This window comes from Lepisosteus oculatus, chromosome 11 (assembly GCF_040954835.1).
Source record: "Lepisosteus oculatus isolate fLepOcu1 chromosome 11, fLepOcu1.hap2, whole genome shotgun sequence".
Classification (NCBI taxonomy): Eukaryota; Metazoa; Chordata; class Actinopteri; order Semionotiformes; family Lepisosteidae; genus Lepisosteus; species Lepisosteus oculatus.
In genome coordinates, this window is record NC_090706.1 from 28,817,701 (window position 1) to 28,832,455 (window position 14,755).

General features: G+C 47.8%; 1 protein-coding gene across 13 annotated transcripts in view; it reads left to right on the forward strand.

The window, feature by feature from the left end:
• Window positions 1–14,755, forward strand: part of ablim3 (actin binding LIM protein family, member 3) — a 118,787-nt gene that overhangs the window by 71,767 nt on the left and 32,265 nt on the right. For all 13 annotated transcript variants that reach the window (XM_069196001.1, XM_069196003.1, XM_069196011.1 and 10 more), the window contains exons 6-9: window positions 133–226; window positions 10,847–10,934; window positions 13,531–13,589; window positions 14,511–14,582. In XM_069196001.1, the coding sequence (XP_069052102.1) occupies window positions 133–226; window positions 10,847–10,934; window positions 13,531–13,589; window positions 14,511–14,582 (313 nt within the window). The remainder of the gene's footprint in view (window positions 1–132; window positions 227–10,846; window positions 10,935–13,530; window positions 13,590–14,510; window positions 14,583–14,755) is intronic.

Below are 14,755 nucleotides of genomic sequence, written 5' to 3' on the forward strand. Positions count from 1 at the left end.
AAAAACTCAGTGGGTGGTCTGGAAAGTACTGAATGAGATGCAGTCTTTTTAATTGACTTCAGGGATGTGTTTTAAAAGGCCAGAGATCACCTGCACACCTGGTTAACTCTCCCTGTGCTGTGTCTCTGTCAGGGATGGCGTGCCATACTGCGAGACCGACTACCACACTCAGTTTGGGATTAAATGCGAGACCTGCAACAGGTATATCAGTGGACGAGTATTGGAGGTAAGCAATAGCTCCTTGTATTCATATTGCACTTCTCAGCCTGAAGGATCCCAATGCAAGCTATACATAGGAGGGGATCCAGTTCATCCCCATTGAAGTGCAGAACCACCTGGGGTGACACTGTTCTGAATCTGTAGCCCCACGACACACAGATCAGGGGAGGAGAGAGAAACTGTACAAGACCAGAGTGGGGTTCAGTCCTCCTGCAGCCCCACGACACACAGATCAGGGGAGGAGAGAGAAACTGTACAAGACCAGAGTGGGGTTCAGTCCTCCTGCAGCCCCACGACACACAGATCAGAGGAGGAGAGAGAAACTGTACAAGACCAGAGTAGATTACTGCCAGGACAGGGGAGGTGACACCCCTACTCTTACAACTGCCCTGGGATCTGTACTGACCAAGCAGGACCTCAGTTTAGCATAAAGGATCTAAAGGATGTAGCATGTCCTACAGCATTTGTAGCATTTGTCTACCAGAACCACACAATCTACAGAGAAAAATACATGTCAGTTGAACCTAGTCTCAATTCAAACCGTTACCTCAACTCAAACTGGATGCAAAAATAATCTAATAAATTAATGGTTATAACTATATAACAATATAAGTGGCACTACAGTACATACAGTTGCAGCTGCTTTTATTCGAAGGTTATATTAGAAAATATTTTTATTACCTGCTGTTTCTTTTATCAGGAGCTATTATCATTCATGTGCAAACATTAGGTAAGAGTAGAAAGTGTTATCGATTACCATTTATATGTAGTGTGTGTACACACAAGGTTTTGCATCTGCACATGAAGATATAGCCAACCGGTAAAGACATCTCGACCCCTTAATGCGTTGCTATCTGAAAGGTTCTGAAAGCACTTAAGGCTTGAGAGTCTTGGCAGCAGGCTCTGTAAGAGCGGCGTGCACACGTTTCTGCTGATAGGATCCTCAGATGCTGGGAGCTGCAGTCCTGGCTCCTGAGGGCCAGAGGCTAGCTGGTTTTCTCGGGCTCTGTAGATCGCCTATAGGTAGAATGCACGAGTTCAGTACCTTTCCTCTGGCCTGAAACCTCTCAAAATAGATGCCTACGATTATCCCGGCTTTCAGTGTGTCCGATATCTGCCTTGTTTTTCCCAAGGCCTTCTTTTCTAGAGTCTAATATCCTCGTCCTCGGGGGCCCGGAGCGTCTTGAAGAAACAGGGTGCTGTACCTGGGGAGGAAGGGGAGGTGTTGGGCCCATGCCCTGGAGGAGAGGAGGAGCTGAGACACAGGCTGAGACAGGCAGTGGCTGGTACTGTTCAGGGCTGGAGTTTTGATTCAGGGTGGGGGGCCGTCCTCTGCAGTTTGGTACAAGCTTGCTCCCCCCACACACACTGCCTTCTAAGATGGGGTCAATTTAATCTTTGGTCTGAGAAAAGCTTCGTGTTGGCTCGCACCGTACGTGTCTTCCTCTTCACAGCTCTATCCAGGCTTTGTCGTCATGGAGACGACCTTTGGCACTTGGCTGCCTTTTCAAGGATGCAGACAAGGACTTGGTTCCGGCTTTTTGGATGGGCATTCGCTACAATATCCTCTTAACTTCCCAGGTTTCATTCTTACCCTCGTAAGGCATCTGGCCTCATGAGCGGACCTCCCTTCAGAGGGATGAGATAAATGGATTGGATTATTCTGTAGCAGAGACCCTCTCCTGCCTCCTTGATTGATCTTGTAACTGGATCTTTCAAACGATCTCCTTACCTGCGTCTCAAAAGATCCACAGGGCTTGTTTGGCTCTTTAACGTTTCCTTTCAACTATTTCCTGAGGGAAACAAGGGGCTTAGGAGGTTCACGGGTTTGTGTTTCAGTTTATGAGGAAAGGCAATCTTTTGGGGGATTAAATAAAAATCATACAAATATTATAGACAACATACAATAAAAAACTGGGAGCATGTTTATCACATGAACAGCTGTATATGAGTGAGTTGTAAGGACTGCAAAAAGGCTGGTGTGATGCCAAACCTTCACTGGGCTTGTTATTAGATAATAAGAACCTAAATCATGTTATAGGTGAGAGGAAGCCAATCAACACATGTAGCTTATTCTGTGGATAATTGGTCCAAGGATGTTGTCCAGTGATTTCTTGAAAGGAGACGGGATATCAGCTTCAACAACATGGCTGGGCAGCTTGTTCCACACTCCCACCACCCTTTGTGTAAAGTAGTGCCTCCTGTCCTGACTGGAGGATCTCATCCAGCTACTTCTTGAAAGCCTCCAGGGGCATCGGCTTCATCAGCATGGCCAGGCAGCTTGTTCCTCACTCCCACAACTTTGTACAGAGGTGCCTGCTGTTTTCAGTTTCCTCTAGTCTCCATTTGCGTTCCTGGTTCACGAGGTCATGTGCCCCTGTAGTTGTCCTTGGTCAGGACTGAAGAGGTTCAGTTCCTCCAGCCTGTCAGTGTGGGACGTTCCTTTGAGCCCTGGAATGTATGTGGTTGCTCTTCTCTGGAATCATTCCAGAGCAGCAGGATCTTTTCTGTAGCGTGGTGACCAAAAACTGTGCAAAGTATTCCAGACGAGGTACCTGGTGCACTGTACAATTTGAACACATGATTTCAGTTCTGCACTGAGTATCCTATCTTGTGTATTCTGCTGCCTTTTGTGCTTCAGCGCATTGTCAAGAAGATGAAAAGAATGTTTGCACAGAATATCCTGCCCAAGTTGTTTTCATTAGTAGCTTGTTTCTTCGAGCTTAGTGTCTCCCATCTTTCGTTTTCATCCTATCTAGGACTCTGCAATTGTCTCCATTTAATGGAGCTTATAACAGAAATTCAGGTGGAAGGTTAGATCTTTATTTTGCACACCTACGCTTTCCTACGTATATAAATCTTGCACTCCGGACTGCACTTTGCATCTCTCTCCTGCATCTCCCTCGCCACTCCTTTCACCAGGGAAATGGGCGATTACAGGAACGGAGCTTCTTTAGTCTTGAGCAGAGGTGACTGCAGAAAGGCGTGCAGCAGGCTTAGGGCTCTGGACATGTAGCCAGAAGGTAGTGAGTTCACGGTTCATTATATTATCCTGTTGCATAAATGGAGACACGTGGAGCCATGGAAAGAATTAATTAATAATGATCAGAATAACCAAATAACGACTTGACTATTTGAAGGCTATTGACAAGACCAGCTTAGGACCAGCAGTAAAGCAAGGACACAAGACTAGAAGTGTTTCGGCCTGTAATAATAATAATTGCTTACACTTATATAGTGTTTTTCTGGACACTCCACTCAAAGCGCTTTACAGGTAATGGGGACTCCCCTCCACCACCAATGTGCAGCCCCACCTGGATGATGCAATGGCAGACATTGTGCACCAGAATGCTCACCACACACCAGCTATCAGTAGGGAGGAGAGCAGAGTAATGATGCTGGTAGATGGGGATTATACAGAGGCCATGATTGGTAAGGGCCAATGGTAAATTTTGGCCAGGAGACTAGGGTTACACCCCTGCTCTTTTCGAGAAACGCCCTGGATTTTTAATGACCACTGAGAGTCAGGACCTCGGTTTTATGTCTCAGCCGAAGGACGGCACTTGTTTACAGTATAGTGTCCCCATCACTATACTGGGGCATTAGGACCCACATGGGCTGCAGGGTGAGCACCCCCTGCTGGCCCCACTAACACCTCTGGGGGGCAGGGGGTACTGTTACACATGTTCCAGATGTGCTCCGGTGTGTTGTGGGAGCAGACACACAATGTGCTTCTAGCTCAAGGGCTTCAACTTGTACATCCTTTCAGTGCAGGCCAGGACACAAAGGGTCGACATTTTTTTAACGTTACATTCCCAGACAAATTCGGCCTATTTTTGCTGGACCATACAGACATAGGACGGCTGTCAGGCATTTTTACTGCCGGGTAAAACTCGCTCCACTTTTTCATCGCAGCTCCAAATCAACCCTCTCCCAAAAGCTACATCTGTGAAAAGACAATCTTCTCCATGCCTGCATTAACAGCTGCTCTTTTTATTTAGTGTTTCTCCTGCCCCTTTCAGAAGGAGAGGACATTGTTTTCTTTTGGCTCATGCAAAGGGGTCTGAAAATGAGCTCAAGGGGAAATCACAGCTTTGCGATCCCAGACCTGCCCTGTCGTGCTGTGTGCGGAGGCAGAGCCCTCCAGTCCTGGCCTCGCGGCGATGTACTGTTCGTTTTTAGAGTGGCAGCCACCTCACGGGCCACAGACTGGGCTCGCTCTGTGCCTGGCAGCTGCTCTCCCTGCCAGCGCCGCTCGGCACCCTGGCACACGCTCGGGTCTCACTTTCGAATGCGCCCAGCTGCCCGGCACTCATTGCCAGCCCTACGGGGGCTGTGGGGGAAAGTCGCGGATCTTTCATCTTAATCCGGAGGGATCCGAGATCAAAGGAGATGATGTCATAATGGCGTGAACAGCTGTAACCCTTTACAGCCTGAAATATTGTTTGTGCGGAAAAAAGGAATCAAGAAGTGCTCATGTACTGCGGGACGCTATTCACATCTGGCTGTCTTGGCAATAAACTCTGCTCAGCATCCTCCTTGATTCCACGGACACATGGACATAGGAAAGCCTACCCTTTCTCCTTGCTGCTTGCTTGATATATCCAGATTTGTAGCCGTTCAACTCCAGCAGTCCTTGCAAGGTTAAACAGCATGGGAAGTGCAATAGAGAAGCTGATGGATGGGTCAGTAATTGTCTGTGTTAAATGGCAGAAAACTGGGTGTCCCATCCTGGTTTAGGGGAGTGAGACACTGAGGCTACTCCACACTTGATCGGGGAAGTGGGGAGACGAGCAACAGTCTTCCTTATGGGGGAAGAAATCCCAGGGGGACAAGTTATAATATTCGATGGCATCTAAGGTGTATGTCTTTGGGAGGAAACCTGGAGCATCCGTTGAAAACCCACATGTACACGCGGAGAACACGCATATTCCTGTGGCTCCAGTTGTCTTTGATGAAGTTTGGCTTTATGTACTGGTGGTTCTATGTCCACGCCTGTATGGGTTTTCATTGACTGAATCTGCAGTTTTCACAGTATTGATTTGGCGGTGTCTGTAGTATCTGAGCTCAGATTGGCTGTGTCTGTAGGTATCTGATCTTTGAGTGGCTGAATCTGCAGCTGTTCAGGCTCTCAATAGCTGTGTTTTTGTTTGTAACTGGGCTCTGAATGGGTGAATCTGCAGCTGTTCAGGCTCTGAATGGCTGTGTTTTTGTTTGTAACTGGGCTCTGAATGGCTGAATCTGCAGCTGTTTAGGCTCTGATTGGCTGTGTTTGTAAGTATCTGAGCTCTGATTGGTTGAAGCTGCAGCTGTCCAGGCTCTGACTGGCTATGTCTTCAGTTTTCTGGGCTACAATTGGCTGACCCCCCCCCAACACTCACACGCACGCCTGTGCTTGACAGCTTGTCAGGCTAATGGGCCTCCTGACTTGCCGTACACCTGGTGCCTCCGCCAGTGAGAGATGTAATGCCTTGTTTTGGAGACAGCACTAGGCAACGGGTGGCCATGAACAGGAAAAAAGGGGTGTGTGGGGCACCGGAGGTTTGAGTTTTTCCTCTCTGTGCCTGGGCCTGTCCCCTTCGGCAGCCTTGCACGCGCTGCCAAGCTGCAGCAGTTCATTAATGTCCCCTCTGGGGACCTCTCACTTGGCGACAGCGTGACAGCTCTGATCTGTATTCCTCCTCGATGGAGCACGCCCCTGCCGCGGCTGTCATCGCGCCACGCCTCAGCCGCCCGGTGGGCTCCTGCAGCGCCCGGGGACTCGACAGCTGCCGGGCCCCCTCGAGCACGTCGCGAAACGTTTGCCTTGGCTCAGTCGGTATCCCTCCACGCGGCCTTTTTCATTAGCTTCCGGCACGGATCTGTCTTTGAACCAGGAAACCTTCATCTACCCTGCCGGGAAGATGAGTGGTTGCGCCGGTCCTCTACAGCGTCCGTGGGCACAGAGGTTTTTTATTGTTGAAGAAATGTTGAGGGTGAATCTATGCGAGTTCTGTCAGTGGTGGTCATGGCGACAGGAAATGAGCCTCTCATCAGTAAGCAGCGAGCTTCCTCAGGAAATCAAGAAAGGCTTGTTTTGCTCCCTTCGAGTTTTGCATTGTCTGTCCTTGAAGCCTGGCCAGCGATCAGGTTTCGACTTGCCCATATCAGGTTGGCACGTGCCCATCGTGCGTGTATCTCCTCTCCTCAAGACACCACCTAGAGGACGGGCCCTGCGTGCTCTGGCTCCGTACAGTTTCCCCGTCTCGGTCTGCTGCTGTTCTGGGGCGCGGACATGGACGCCGAGCCTTTAACAGTGAGTTTACCTCCAGCTCCGCCACAAAAACATAACGGCCTTTGAAGGTATTCAGGGCTGCAGCGCATTCCTTTGTCTCTTTCTCCTGGCTTAGTGCTGCACAGCTCAAAGCGATTCTTTCCATTCCCACATCAAAGAGAGTTTCAGGCTGTAGCGGTGGAGCAGGGTGGTCTGGGAACCAGCTGCCTGCAGGGCCAGATTCCTGCGTCCATGTGGGAGAAAGCCAGTGCTCCTCCTGCAGTCTTTCCATTGACTCCAAACACATGTCAGTGGATTTCTGAAGTCCCGCAAGCAGGACGCGTCTGATTGGGACACAGAGAGCATAAATCCCTTACAGCTGGCTTCTGTGATACTCTGTGACATTTTGTTTTTCTTGCCTTGCAGTACGTTGGATAGATACAAATCACAAGGGTTCTACATCATTTGTCCTGGGAGGACAGGGACGCTAAAATGCAATTTCTCATGTTGATGCATCAAAGCGTCTTCTGCATTTCAAACTATTTGCATAAGCTCCTTTGTGGGCAGCCTAAGAAAACAGAATAATCCTGATGCAGGATTAAACTTGTACAGTAAAGGCGCACGCACAAGCCTTTAATGGGACTGAGGTGCTGTGGATTTTCTTTCTGATAAATAATGCACAGGTCACTCTTCCTACAGTACATCGGACATATCAGAGCCCCTGTGCGGCACCTATATTCTGTCTACAGGTTGCGTGATCTTGTTTTCCATACACCATGAGAGTCTGCATGCACTGTGAGAGATGAGTTCTGCAGAGGGTCAGAGGGGTACCATGCTCCCCTCCTTTCAGACCACAGAACATCTAGGGAGCACAGTCTGAAGCACTGACTGGCCCCAGGTTCAAACCCCACAGGGTTTCCTCTATCAAAGGATAAAAGCAGGGTACCTTTATCAAAGTGCTTCTGTATAGATGGGGGTAACAGAATTAGCGGCATACAACAGGCATCTGTAAGAGGACTGCTGTTCTTCCTAATTACAACGATCTACGTTCTGGTACAGTTAGTGAGAGAGTCTGGTTTGCAGGTGATAGCAAAATAGGAGGATTTGCAAACACTGTCGAAGAATTCTAAACAATTTGAGACAGGAAATTCATGCAGCAAGCCCATGACATTCCATTGACAAGTGGAAGTATTGCATGCGGGTAGCAGATGCTATTAATATAAGACAGGAGACACTGAATTGAATACTTCAGTGGAAAGAAAATACTTATAAAGAGACTAAGGTGTTCAGACAGTGAGGGAAAGCAATAAAAAAGGCAAAATGTTAAGATACAGTACAGTATGTAGTTGTAAGTCCAGAATTTAAATCGAGGGAAGTTATGTTAAAATTGTACAATGCGTTAGTAAGACCTCACTTGGAGTATGAAGTCCAGTTTTAGTCCACACATTACAAAATACATTATAAAGATGTGTCCTACTTTTGCAGCCTAAAAAACTGAATTGTTTTACTCTCGAACAGAGAAGACTCCGAGAGGACCTCATTCAGGTGTCCAAAATCCTAAAGGTTAATCCATAGGATTTTCATCCATACATTTTCTAAACTGCTTTATTCAGTAGAGTGTCATGGGGAAGCTAGAGCCTAACCCATCAAGCCACAGGCGCTTGGCAGGATACACCCTGGACAGGACGCCAGTCCATCACAGGGCACACACAGACACTTTACACGCTCACACCAGGTCCAAATCTCCCAGAAGCCAATTAACCTACCAGCTTGTCTTTGGATTGTGGGGGGAAACCAGAGCACCTGGAGTAAACACTGTGAGAACATGCAAACTCCACACAGACAGCACCCCAGGAATTGAACCCAGGGCCCGATGCTCACCACTGCACCACCATGCCATTACACAGGACTTCCATTAGACAGGATCAGGAAGAGACGACACAACTGAAATGTAGGGGAACTCCTGGAATTTGGACGGGGCTGCATGTGTTTCTGTCCAAGCAAAAGCACTCTCCTACCTGCAGCCAGCACATCACCATACATTAAAGTTCTCCAACATCCTCATATATAAAAGTTGCTGTTGAAAAATGTATTTATAGACAAGGTTTTTAATGCAGATTTATATTCCGCATTTTATCTGCAGACAAAAAGATGTCTTTTTCTCTTTCTTAAAGTCTTAACAGAGAAGGTTATATTACGCTGTGATATAAAGTGCAGTATGGCGTCTTTGACACATATTGGGGAGCTGGCTGGCCTGTCTCTGGCAGTATTGTTTCTGTGTGACAGTGAAGCCACCCACTCCTGCACAAGTGACATCCATTGCATGCTCTGTTCCTGAAAATGAATAGGCTGTCTGGCCATTTACATGGTTAACAGATGACAAGCAATTTCTGGCACATCCTGGTAATGCTCTCCTATGAACATCAGGCTGTCAGAGCAATGTCAGGCCATGGGTTAATCTCTCCCCCCCCCCACCCTTGAAGGACAATCACTCCTCTGGTGCCCGAACATGTGTGTCAGCAAGGAAATGAGATTGAGATTGAAGAGACTGAGGAACCTTTTTTCATCGGAGTTGCTATTGTTGCAGACTTTCATTCAGCCAAAGCCTTGTCCCCTTCAGAGAAGAGATGAACACTGCAAATAAAATGTTATTACACTAATAACCTGCAGCAGAGCAAGACGTCTCCTTTTATGGAGGTCTAGCACAGCACGTCTGCATGGTGTAGTTTTTCTGTGCTTCTGCCAGGCGCATACTGTAGCTTTAGCATGTTCCTGTAGCTTGCTACATTTTATGTGGTTCTTACCATAGTATGTATAGTGAGAAAGATGAACATACTGTAGGAATGCAGAAAATCTACAACTTGATTCACTGCTGTTATAGAGAGACTACTACCCAGTACACTTGCAAACCTGACAGTTTTACTGCTGCAAAATAGCTAGATTTCAAGTTTACTAGGGTATATATACATTTTTCGTCTACCTGAATTCCTGCTAAAGCTGGAATTCCTGAAGCAGGTGAGGGCAGGAGTGTTTGTGTAGGTCTCACAGTCCTCCTTTATTCCTTCTCTGGCCAGTAATGAACCACGTAGTTCAGTTTAACCCTCTCCTCCTGCTCATATAGTATGTGAACCCCGTTCACATCCCAGAAAGCTGGAAAATAACATCCCCAGATGAGATGAATTTTGATCCCCGCATTATGCCTGAATTGCAGTGGAAGTCCTGGAGTAGACTCTTTTTTTGTATGTAGATTGATGAGGACCATAAAACAGCGCAGATTACAGTCTGTAAGTGCCAATACACTCTTATGTGTCATGGGAATAGCATTTTGAAGTACAGTACAATAAAAAAGGCACTCAATCATAGGAGAGTACAATGAAAACGGCTTTCTAAAAGTACCTGCACCTGCTTCAAATAAGGTGAGCTACTTCTGCCAATAAAATTCATTCCTTTTTGGTTAAGATCTGTGCGCTGTGGTGTCAGTGCTGTCTCTGCAGACTCCAGAAATGTGTTGGTATTTGTGCATGCTCTGCAGCTTTGCAGGAAAAGGCGATTTGAAAAATCTAAAACTGTGTTGTCTTGGACACTGGAAGAAGTCTTTAAAGTAAAAGGCTCCAAGTCTTTTGCTTGTCTTGTTTTGTTGGATGCCACATTCCTGTGAGAAGCCAGCTCTGTGTCTGTAGTGTTCTTGCCCAGACTAGGTTTCGTGCCAGAGCAGTAGCAGGCCAGTTCCCGGAGGGGGGATCGGTGCACACCGAGAGGCAGCTCCGCGAGGCGGCACAAGCAGCACGCGTGATGCGTTGCACAGAGCACGGCTGGGAATCCGACTCCTGCTGCAGAGCAGTTTGAGCCAGGCCAGGAATTACAGGCAGCAGGCTCCTCTCTAGACACTGGGTGCTGGGTGTTCCAAGCACACACCCAGCCTAGCTGCACACACTAGGTGTGAACTGACATTCGTGCAAAGGGCTGTCACTTCTAAAACCTGGAGTGGCACAGCCTTTTAAAGAGGCAAAGGAACGGTGTGCTGCTCGTGTTCGGGGGAAACTAGCAGATGTGGTACCTTTTTGTTTTTTCCCGTTAAGCCCGGCTTGTTAACATCAATGCTTAACAGCAGCAATTAGAAGCCACTGAATAGAGAGCCATTAAAAAGTGTGAAGCCAGCAACGATTTGAGGCTTGCAAGTAGAACCTTTCGGTCAAAGTCTACACTTCATGAACGCAGATTCGATTTAGCTTTCACAATGTCTAAACGGAACATCTGTGTTTAATTTCTTCCTCCAACATCTTTTCGACCTGTTGCCTTGCTTTCTCCTTGTTCACCCTCTGCCTCGCCGTCGCACTTCACCTCACAACTCTCTCACCCGGGTGTCTCTCTCAGGCCGGAGGGAAGCACTACCACCCGACGTGCGCGCGCTGCGCCCGCTGTCACATGATGTTCACGGAGGGCGAGGAGATGTACCTGACAGGTGAGACCCGGCACGGCTATCAAGATCACTCCGGCTCTTGTTGAGTTTTGCTGGGAATTTTAAAGTCCTTTAAAGGGGAACTGCAATCTTATTTTTATACTTCCGGGTTAGAAAGAATCAGCATTGATGCGCATTAACGGTAAAATGTACACAGTAACTTGTAAAACACTCCAGTTTACATCGCAGAATAGATGGAATTTCCAGGTATGCACAGAGCCATGTTTTGCAGTTCAGAACAAGGCAACAAAATTTCTAGTGTGGTTTTGCGGCCTTACTACATTCTAAACAAGCAGGCTTGTGAATACATCTCTTTAATCCAGCAGAAATATTCCTCTCGACGTCGAGACGGTTTTGCTGACAAATACTGCTTGTTAACTCTGCATCCAGATCACGTTGGAATATTTCTGCGGTGATTTGTCTGCTGCACAACCTGTACTTATTACAGTACATTAGTCATTAGACAGTGACTAGTGAGCAGGAAGGGCCACTTCACGTCACGATTCTTATGCACTGTCACTCTTGCCCATGGCGAGACCAGAGGTTTGCAACAACATGGCGATTGACAGTACTTTTACAATTTTGGGGATTTTGTGTTTAATTTGGAATTTGTCCAGTTTTGCCCTGCTGTCGATGAATTTCTTTTGTTACCGAGATTTACTAACCAGTCTGAGAAATCGGGACTGCAGTTCCCCCTTTGAACCCCAGGCCATCGCCCTGCCCCCTTTGTGAGCCTGCATGTGAAGCCAGACGGGTGGTGCTGCACCCTTAACATCCCGGGGGTGTTTGCAAATATTTCAGCATACAAGGGTTTTTTGTTTTGTTGATGAAGGGGTTTTCGAAATCTTGATAGACAACGAAAGGCCTCCTTGATTGGGCAATCGATAACAAACCCAGGCTGTCAGAAATGGATTTCAGAAAAGACTTAAGGGGGAAAAGGGGTCTCTGTGTTTATGGAGCATTTCCTTTGTCTTTGGCTCTGTGGCCGCCCTGCTCCCGCGCTCTTCAGCTGACAGGAAGAGGCTCTTTCTTCAGTCTCATGCTAGCCTCCAGTCACTCATGCATTCACGTTCCTGCGTGCTCCCACTATTATCACTAATCTATCAAAACTCAGCGGTGTGACGATGCAGAGGGGTACAGGATTGGTGTGCGGGAGGGTGGAAGGTTGCCGGCCCTAGGGACACCCTAGATCTGTGTCTCCCCAGAAGTGAAAAACGCGCAAGGGCAGGTGAATTGTTCCATACTATATCGTTTTTTAACGACACAACGGCAAACCGTGTTCCTAAGGAAGACGAATTAAAAAAAACGAAGCCATTATTCTGAAGCTGTGTTAGAGAGCCACATTACCATGGGCCAGAAAGTCATGAAAAATGGATAATGACATTACCAGACTGGCTGGCACAGATAACATTTGCTTCTTGCCTCGGAGCAAAGAAAATTAAAGTGCTTTTTTTTTTTTTCCCTGGCTGAGCTGTTGTGTTTCTCTCCTTCCTTCGGCGAGCGCAGTGCCGACAGAATAAAACCTGCCCCCGGGTTGCGCCCTGACAGGGCAGAATCACTCTGAAGCTGCTCGCCGGGTGCCAGGTGCCAGGAGGTTAATGAGCACTGTGAATGATTATTGTCAATTAGAAGACAAAAATGTGTTTAAAACTTTTTTTGCACTCAGTCAGCCAGTGGAGAGCAGGTTGGCCTCTCTCTTTCTTTCCAGTTGAGATCTTTTCATAGAAAAGAACAAGTAATAGGTTTATTCCATGCTGAAAAGAGGGGAAAGGAAACCCAACATTTTGAAGAAGGCTCCACGGCTGAAATGTTGTTTCCTTTCTCCTCTTTTCAGCATGGAATAAACTTATTACTTGTTCCTTTGCAGCCTACGCATGCTGACGCGGCTATCCACCTGAACTCTTTCCATCGAAATGCATCAATGTTCTTTTTAGCAAAGTACCACCCATCCATCGTTTTTCTGATAACTTTATCCAATTCAGAGTTTTGGGGGAGATGGAGCTGGCGAGCAACAGGTGCAAGGCAGGGTACACCCTGGATAAGATAGGGCCTTCATCACAGGACACTCCCAGACACACACACACACTCACTCACACCAGGGCCGGTTTTCCCAGAAGCCAATTAACCTAGCAGTATGGCTTTGGATAATGGGAAGAAACTGGAGAACCCAGAAGAAACCGATGCAAACAGAAGGCAAACATGCAAACTCCACACCATTCCATTTCTGGAATTGAACCCAGGACCCCAATGAGCGCTGTGCCACCCTTAGGAAAGTTATCTTGGCAGATAACGGAAAAGATTTCTGTGTTTCTTCCCTTTATGTTGCCATTCTGCTACCACGAATTTGCTTTCCTTCCCCCCCCCAGTTCCAGTCTTACCATCCCCTGCCTTTCTGTGCTGAACAGCGATTTCACAGTGATTTACTGCGCATTAGCTGCTTCTACGAGGGCTCTTCAGTGGCAGGGGGGAACCAGCCACCCCTCAGGTGTGAAGAATCCTCTCCCTGCATTCAGCGTGGGGTCCGTGAAGCAGGGCCCTGGCTCATTAACGGGGGCCGGCCCCGGTGCAGACGCGCTCTGATGTTGTCTTGACCTTGCAGGCTCCGAGGTGTGGCACCCGCTGTGTAAGCAAGCCGCCCGGGCTGAGAGGAAGCTGAAGGTGAGCGGCCGCCAGCCTCTCTGCTCCCCAGACGCCGGGCTGAAAAGAAGGATCGTTCTCCCTCCTGCCATGCACATGAAACACTGCTGCTTCTCCTTGGTCTTTGATCTGCTGTAACAAATGGATTTCAAACATATGACCGACAAAAGATTTCAGGACATGAAAAGGCAATCTCATTATTTGATGAAGGGGGAATAGAGTATACAGAAAAGTCTTATGCTAGTCTACAGAGGGCAGAAGTATCTACACTGCACCTGATGTTGTGTGTTTTTCAGACTCCTTGCCCTGTGGCTCCCTGTTATTTGACCATAGTTGATTTATGGAACGACAGTGTTCTTCATTGACAGACAGCTTTGCCCATCTGCACTGTAAATTTGCAGGAGTCTTCCTTTCTCATGCTTTTTTTTGGGTTTGGTTGGACTTTTGTTTATCCATGTCCCTTAGTGTCCTATCGGCCTAAGCCTGGAGTACCATCAGTGAGAGCACAGTCTCACAGAAGGATTTCACCATGCGTACTGCAGGCAACCCACTGTCTCCCACAGTGCATTGCAGTCCTGCAGTCAATATATGTCGCCCACAGTGCACTGCAGTCCCGTTGCCAGTACTGCATCTCCCACAGTGCACTGCAGTCCCGCAGTCAGTACTGCATCTCCCACACTGAACTGCAGTCCTGCAGTCAGTGCCGATCTCCCACAATGCACTGCAGTCCTACAATCACTACAGTGTGACACATGGCAGCTACATTCCGAGTAACAGTGCAAGGCCAAGTTAGTTAAACTTGGGAGGTGTAAAATGTGGTTTCCACTACCAAATCTTTCCTGGTAGCATTGCACAGCAGTATATCCCTGCTGAGCCCATCCATCAGACTCTGACTGCTACATTGACTGAACTCGGACTGACAGCATTTCTTCCCTTTTACAGCACAGACGCACTTCGGAAACGTCCATCTCTCCCCCAGGGTCCAGCATTGGGTCCCCGAGCCGCGTCATCTGTGTGAGTAACAGCTCCGAGCGCAGACTTCACATCCAGACAACATGAGGAGCTCCTGTTCCCTGCGAGTGGCTGTCTTGCTCAGGAGAGCAGGGCTCTCTGGGTTTGACTGCTCTTGACTGGCTGTCCATGCCCTGTCATGCTGTAACATCTCTTTTTGCTTTGAAAATCTGGGC